Source organism: Myotis lucifugus, unplaced genomic scaffold (assembly GCF_000147115.1).
Source record: "Myotis lucifugus unplaced genomic scaffold, Myoluc2.0 scaffold_591, whole genome shotgun sequence".
Taxonomy (NCBI): domain Eukaryota; kingdom Metazoa; phylum Chordata; class Mammalia; order Chiroptera; family Vespertilionidae; genus Myotis; species Myotis lucifugus.
Genome location: NW_005871639.1, coordinates 101,355 through 109,322, shown reverse-complemented (window position 1 = coordinate 109,322; position 7,968 = coordinate 101,355). Strand labels below are relative to the sequence as shown.

The 7,968-nt window shown below is 61.7% G+C and overlaps 1 protein-coding gene across 1 annotated transcript in view; it reads left to right on the top strand.

The window, feature by feature from the left end:
- TSHZ3 (teashirt zinc finger homeobox 3) overlaps positions 1 to 7,968 on the top strand; it is a 55,179-nt gene that overhangs the window by 45,667 nt on the left and 1,544 nt on the right. The window contains 1 exon segment of the mRNA XM_023745862.1: positions 5,588 to 7,966. Coding sequence (XP_023601630.1) covers positions 5,588 to 7,966 — 2,379 coding nt within the window.

Below are 7,968 nucleotides of genomic sequence, written 5' to 3'. Positions count from 1 at the left end.
TACTCTCATCACCTAGACTTCTCTCTCACAATACCTACTGCGCTGAGCATTCGTCGTGTGCTTCTACGCCCTCCAAGCTACATTATATCGTTCACGAAGGTTGCGTCTGGGTGAGGGCACCCTGCAGGCATGTATACCGTTCTTGTCACATATATATGCGCGACGAGCAGCTCACCACTTCCATATTTCATAGATTATAAATATGGTATTGCGTCCGTGTTGGACGGGGGGTGGGTGTCGGATGGGGGTGGATGGAAGGGTAGGTGGGTTTGGTGAACCAGTTGCCCGTCTTCCATGTGAATTGACCCCTCTCTCATGAAAACCATGTATACTGCTCCCTGAACACAGCGCTATGGGTGCTGGGGGAGCAGCGGGAAGGCCTAGTGAGCACTGGGCTTGCACAGGTACAGCCCACTCGGAACAGGCCCGTCGTAAAGGCTGCCCCCACCTCCCCCAGCCCATCGCCCTGTTCTCAGCTGTGGTCCCCCAGGTTGTGAGATCCTGTGTAGACAGATAGGAGTCCGCTGGGCCCCACGGCTGCCTTAGGGGGGACTCCAGGCTCCCTGGTGAGGGCCCCTCTCCTCCCTCAGGAGCTCCCAGGCCCCGAGCTGACGGTGTCTGAGGCACTGAGCTCTGCGCACGGGGTTGGGACGTCCAAGCACACCTTCCGCTTCAGGAATTCACCGGTGCTGTTGGCTGTGGTCGGAGGTTCCACACGGGGAGAGAGAGGATCTGCTGTTTGGAGGAAGTGACTCTCCACGTCCTGAGGTCCATGGTCAGTGAGGGTCTGCCTCCGGGATTTGTGAACTAACAGATGCAAAGGGCACAGGGAAGAGGTTCAGACTTAGACTCTTCACTCCAGGCAGCAGGCAGCGTGGCACCTGCCACACTCAGGAGACGTGGGCATGCAGTGCCGCAGGGGCTTCGCCTCCTTCTCCTCTCTGCCGGGACGTGGCTTTGCCCCGTAGATGGTCCCGGGTTAGCAGGCAGACTGCCTGTCAGCCGCCACCACCACCGGGCTGGACCTCGGTTCTGGCGACAAGGGACTTCCCCTGGGGGTGTGGTGCCCCCGTGGCTCAGGTGTCCCGCACGGAGTGTTTATTCACTCTTCATATGGGAAGTTCTGTCCGCGCCGACCGCTGTCCGGGTGACTGTGTCCGTGGTGCGTATTCCTTTGGGGTGGGATTGGTGCCCCTCTGTAGCCGAGTGTATCCCTGGAAACGTGTGCATTTGGAGCTGAGGGAGCTGTCTTTCCTCTCTGTCCGGGGGCTCTATCGCCCTGACTTCCTCTGTGCCTTCTGCCTTCCCAGCAGGTCCCGGGGGCAGGGCAGGGGCTGGCCTGAGGGGGGGGCTCCAGTCATGGTTCCCCGGGGCCCAGGCCACTCGCTCTCCCCAGCATCTGCAGGAAGGGGCCCGTCTGGGTGCCGCGTCTGTGCCTTTGGAACAGGGTGGGGCTCCAACGCCTGGGAGGGGTCCTGGGTCACGGTCACTGCCTCAGAGGATCAGCAGCGGCCTTCAGCCTGAGCCCGCTGGTCACTCTGGCCTTGCTTGCGCCGACTTCCCCACCCACAGCGAGGCCATGCTTTACCTGCATGAGAACCGCCCAGCTGCGTTAGCAGGGTGCCACCAACTGAACGGCCGGCACCTCACACATCACATCAAACCAACTCGCTCACAATGAGCATTCCCGCCTCGCTGGAGGGAGGCAGTCCGTCGGGGAGGCTCCAGCCTCGGGAGAAGTCCTGACCCCAGAACCACGGCTCCTGCGCCCAGCCCGCGGCCCGCTGGCCCTTTGGGCTCCTCCTGGTTCCGGGGCAGCAGCAGCCGCAGGGCTGCCCGAGAGGCCCCTGGTCTCCCTGGGACCCCCAAGAACCCCGCTCTCTTTGTCCCTAGAGTCTGCGACCTCGTCACTCAGACAGCCCGAGTGAGGTTTCTGGGACCCCAAGTCCCCAGGCGGGCGGTGGAGGGCCCAGCAAAGCCCTCTCTGGCACGGACTTTCTCTGCTCCCTGCCGAGTGCCCTAACAGAGGCCCCACAACTCGGTCCACTCACCGTGGTGTTGCCAGTGCCTTTGCTAAGCTCCCTCCACCCAGCGCCCCCTCCGCCGTCTCCTGGCTCTCCTGCACCAGAAGGAAGGTTCCCCTCAGTGCTGCTCCTCGAAGTCCCGCCAGCAGCAGCCAGCGGACTCACCCCATCCTGGCTGTCACCTTCCCGGGCCCTGAGTTTCCGAGGGCTGCCCAGTGAGTGAGCGTGTGATCACTGTGGCCCAGACTGAGCACCCGCCTGCAGCACTGCCCTGCACCCTCCAGGGCTCCCAGCAGCCCGGGGATGGGCTCTCCTAGCTCCTGGGTGACTGTCAGAGGCACTCCCGCCCCGTGGGCCAGGGGCAGGCACTTTGCACAGAGAGACCCTGTGAAAGCACCCAGAGGCGCGAGGCGGCCCTTTGTGTGACATGGGTCCTTTCGGTGGACGTCCAGGTGTGATTACAACAGGGTGAGTGGAGAGGAAGGCGGTGGCTCAAGACCAGAGCTGACCTGACACAGGGCTGGGCTCCCCTGGAGAAGGTGGCCAGGCAGGGCCTGGGCTGCGGGGACCCTGGCAGCCAGAGGGTCTGGGGTCTGAGGCACCTCCCCCACTGGAACACGCCTTCCCCCAGGAACCAAGCCAGGTGGGCCCAGTGGGTGGGTGGTGGGTGGGCTGTGGGTGGGCCCAGGCTGCTCCCCTGCAAGGAGACCCCCTCCGGGTGGGTTCTGTGTCCTGCCAGCCCAGAGGCCTGTATGCAGAGCCCTGCTGACATGCCGTCACTCAGAACCGACCCAGGAAGGACTTGGGTCAGACCAGCTCTGCTCTGGGACTGGTCGGAGTCTCCATCACCTCGGTGTCCGGGCAGCTGTTGAGGAGGCAGGAGAAGTTGTCTGTGGTGTGCGCTGGTGCCCCATCACTCACGGCATCACTCACCCGTCAGTGGGGCCATCGAGGGGCTCCGGGCCAGCAGTGGGGATGTGGTGCCTGCACTGAGGCTTCTGGGGTCCCTGCTCTGGGAGCCACGCGCTCCTGGGTGGGAGGTGGACTGGGGAGCCACTAGGTTTCCCCTTCACTGGTGGCCTTCACGCCTCTGTGGGCTCTTCCCTGTCCTCCTGGGGCCCTGCTTCTTTTGGCTTCAGGGGCCGAGTCGGATTTCTGCCTCTCCCACACGGAGTTCCCGGGGGCTGTAGTGGGAGCAGAGCGCCCAGGGGTGGTTCCTGGGTGTCTCTGGGAGACACGCACCGAGATGCATCGCTGTGTGCACGGCCGGGCTCCAGGGGCAGGTGCTCTGACCCAGCGGTTCTCAACCTGTGGGTCGCGACCCCTTTGGGGGTCTAAAGACCCTTTCACAGGGGTCGCCTAAGACCATTGGAAAACACATATATAATTACATCTTGTTTTTGTGATTCATCGCTATGCTTTAATTATGTTCAATTTGTCACAATGAAATTGGGGGTCACCACAACATGAGGAGCTGTATTAAAGGGTCGCAGCATTAGGAAGGTTGAGAACCACTGCTCTGACCCATCTGCCAGGACGAGGGGAGCCCCTGATGCTGGGCTCTCTGTGCTCACCCCAGGGCGGGTCCAGGCAGACTGCGGCCCTGGTCACTCTCCCCCGGTGCCCCCTCCCCTGAGCGCTGGCCCCGGGGGTTTGCGAGCCAGGCCTCACACGTGCTGTGAGCTGAGGAAGGTGGGCCAGTGCGGGCTCTGCAGTTTCCCTTTCTGTCCCTTTTCCAGGACATGCGTCCCCTGCGTCAGCGTGGCCAGCCCGGCAGCCAGGCCCCTTGTGGACCCTGCCCATTGGGCCTGGCTGAGGGAAAGAGCTTATCAGCCTTTAACGTGTCAGCCTCAGTGCACGGTCCCCCCAGCACGTCGCACCTCCGACGGCCACAGCAGGGCCCGCCCTCTGTCCCTCATGAGGATGCTGCTGCTGGAGCACAGGCCTCGCTCCCTCGTGTGCCAGGAGCAGTGTCCCTGCCCTAGGCTGGTCCCACCCTGGGTACCTGGGACGCAGCCCCCCCTCCCCCCCCCCCGCCCATGGGGACGTCACTGCTTCTCAGCGCAGGAAGCAAGGTGCTCAGAGGGCCTGGGGAGGAACAGGAGGGCGGACCCGCTGGAAGCCTGCGGGCGCGTCTGCGGGTCCTCACTAGTCTGAGTCCTGCCCTGACTCCGGTAGGAAGCCCACCGAGGGCCCCGGTTCGTGTGGCAGTGAAGCCCACACAGGCTGCTCTTTCTTTCCCAGAGTCTGTTTCCGTTTTCAGTCCGCCACGCAGCTGGCTCTGGCCTCCCACACTCTTCCCCGCTGGCCTGCAGCACACGGGTGTGGGGGGGCGGACAGTGACACCCCCTTTCCCTCTGGCTTCAGACTGTGCCTCGCCACAGGGCTCCGCATCCTGGGACCCAGTGGGTGGGTGACGTCCAGTGTCCTGTCCTCAGCAGCCCACTCCGAGTTCAGGGCCGGGGGCTCCACTCAGGAGTAACCCAAGTCCCCGAGTGCAAGAGAATGAAGAGATCATTTTGTTCCAATAGCAAGTGTTCTCCGGCCTCGCGCCCCGGGCGTGTGCCTCCGGAGCCAGGTGCCCACCCTCCCTCGCCTGCTCGGGACCTGCACGCGGGTTTACGTCCGAGCCTCCAGCTTCCAGAGAGCAGGTCCGTGATGCCCGTGAGGCTGGTGCTGAGTGAATATTGACAAAGTCGTCTAAAGAGCAAACACTTTGACATTTGTAAGGTCCACGGGAAGGTCTTGTATATATTGACACAGCAGGAGTGCGCGCTGCATGCCAATGGTCCCGAGCTGGCTCTGGCATCACCTGCACCGGCGTGTGCGTGCAGGCGGCCGGACGGCCGCATGGACACGGCGCAGGGCCCGGTGGGGCAGCGGTCTGTCTTCCCTCCCGTCTGGAGCACACCAGTGCCCTTCTCTTGGTAGGATATGTGCGCTCAGCTTCCAGGAGACCCGCTTTCCCAGAGGATAAAAGGGGAAAAAGCCACACAATCTCATCTTCAATTTATTTCCATTGGTGTACTTTCTTTTTACTTCATAAAAATTTTATTGATGTTTTTGTCCTTTATATTTATTAAAGATTGAGCCTCAAAAATGTAATGAGTAAAAAATGCTTGCTTAATTTAAATTGTGAATCTGTCTGTTAAGAAATGCATTAGGGGTAGGAGAAGCATAAGACATATTAATTGACAGACAGGAACTGCTGTCTCTGAGGTTGATACAAGTAATTTATTACTTTAGGAGTGAATGCCACCTCCAGAATGTGCTTCATTAATTTCAAATTTAGTTTTAATTTCAAGCTGTTGCCCCTTGAGAAGAATAAGGTGGCAAATTATGTTTGAAGAGCAGATATTTTTTGTACTCCAAAGAAACACCACGTTGTAACTATTTAATTTTACAAATAAATGTGCCCATCGGCTTCGCTGCGTTTTCCCGGGAGCTGAGAAAATATTCCAGGTAAGACCAACACCTACTAATGCTTTCTTCTCTTTCTCTTCTCCTCCCGGTCTCTCCTCTTTCTGTCCACCTGCCCCACCTTCCCGCCTGTCACCACGCAGCCTATGTGTCCGACGAGCTCAAGGCTGCCGCCCTGGTGGAGGAAGAGCTGGACCCCGAGGGGAGCCCGGCAGATGGGGAGCCCTCGGCCAAGTACGCATGCCCCGAGAAGGAGCTCAGCAAGCCCTGCGCCAGCTACCAGAACTCGCCGGCCGCCGAGTTCTCCAGCCACGACATGGACAGCGAGTCCCACATCAGCGAGGCCAGCGACCGCATGGCCGACTTCGAAAGCGCCTCCATCAAGAACGAGGAGGAGACCAAGGAGGGGGCGGCGGCGCTGGAGGAGACCTCCGTGTCGGACAGCCTGGAGCAGATGAAGGCCGTGTACAACAACTTCCTGTCCAATTCCTACTGGTCCACCCTCAGCCTCAACCTGCACCAGCCGTCCTCGGAGAAGAACCCGGGCAGCAGCAGCAGCAGCAGCAGCAGTAGCAGCAGCTGCGGCAGCGGCAGCTTCGACTGGCACCAGAGCGCCATGGCCAAGACGCTGCAGCAGGTGTCGCCGAGCCGCGCGCTGCCCGAGCCCAGCCTCTTCAGCACCGTGCAGCTCTACCGGCAGAGCAGCAAGCTCTACGGCTCCATCTTCACGGGCGCCAGCAAGTTCCGCTGCAGGGACTGCAGCGCCGCCTACGACACGCTGGTGGAGCTGACGGTGCACATGAACGAGACGGGCCACTACCGAGACGACAACCACGAGGCGGACAACAACAACCCCAAGCGCTGGTCCAAGCCGCGCAAGCGCTCGCTGCTGGAGATGGAGGGGAAGGAGGACGCCCAGAAGGTGCTCAAGTGCATGTACTGCGGCCACTCGTTTGAGTCCCTGCAGGACCTGAGCGTCCACATGATCAAAACGAAACACTACCAAAAAGTGCCTCTGAAGGAGCCCGTCACGCCTGTTGCGGCCAAAATCCTCCCCGCCGCTCGGAAGAAGGCGCCCGCGGAGCTGGAGCTGCCCAGCTCGCCGGACTCCACGGGCGGGACCCCCAAGGCCGCGCTGGCCGACACGAATGACGTGCTGCAGAAGAACGCCAACCCCTACATCACGCCCAACAACCGCTACGGCCACCAGAACGGGGCCAGCTACGCCTGGCACTTCGAGGCCCGCAAGTCCCAGATCCTCAAGTGCATGGAGTGCGGCAGCTCCCACGACTCCCTGCAGGAGCTCACCGCCCACATGATGGTCACCGGCCACTTCATCAAGGTCACCAACTCGGCCATGAAGAAGGGGAAGCCCATCATGGAGACGCCCGTCACGCCCACCGTCACCACGCTGCTGGACGAGAAGGTGCAGTCCGTGCCCCTGGCGGCCACCACCTTCACGTCCCCCTCCCACACGCCGGCCAGCGTCTCCCCCAAACTGACCGTAGAGGTCAAGAAGGAAGTGGACAAGGAGAAAGCCGTCCCCGACGAGAAACCGAAGGACAAGGAGAAGCCCTGCGAAGAGGAAGAGAAGTATGACATCTCCTCCAAGTACCACTATTTGACGGAAAATGACTTGGAGGAGAGTCCCAAGGGGGGCCTGGACATCCTCAAGTCTCTCGAGAACACCGTGACGTCCGCCATCAACAAGGCCCAGAACGGCACCCCCAGCTGGGGCGGCTACCCCAGCATCCACGCCGCCTACCAGCTCCCCAACATGATGAAGCTGTCCTTGGGCTCGTCGGGGAAGAGCGCGCCCCTGAAACCCATGTTCGGCAACAGCGAGATCCTGTCCCCTGCAAAGAGCCAGACCCTGGTGTCCCCACCCAGCAGCCAGACCTCGCCCATGCCCAAGACCAACTTCCACGCCATGGAGGAGCTGGTGAAAAAGGTCACTGAGAAAGTGGCCAAGGTCGAGGAGAAGATGAAGGAGCCGGAGGGCAAGCTCTCTCCACCCAAGCGGGCCACCCCGTCCCCCTGCGGCAGCGACGCCAGCGAGCCCGTCAAGATGGAGGCCTCTGGTGACGGCGGCTTCCGCAGCCAGGAGCACAGCCCCAGTCCCCCGCGCGAAGGCGACAAGGAGGGGAGCCCCCCAGCGGAGCCTGTGGAGAACGGCCAGGAGCCGGGCAAGCCCGTGGCCAGCAGCCTGAGCAGCACGGCCATCATCACTGACCACCCGCCCGAGCAGCCGTTCGTGAACCCCCTGAGCGCCCTGCAGTCCGTCATGAACATCCACCTGGGCAAGGCCGCCAAGCCCTCCCTGCCGGCCCTGGACCCCATGAGCATGCTCTTCAAGATGAGCAACAGCCTGGCCGAGAAGGCCGGCCGTGGCCACGCCCCCTCCCCTGCCGGCCAAGAAGGCGGACCGCTGGACCGCTATTTCTACCACGCCAGCAACGACCAGCCCATCGACCTGACGAAAGGGAAGAGTGACAAAGGCTGCTTCGCTGGGCTCGGTGCTTCT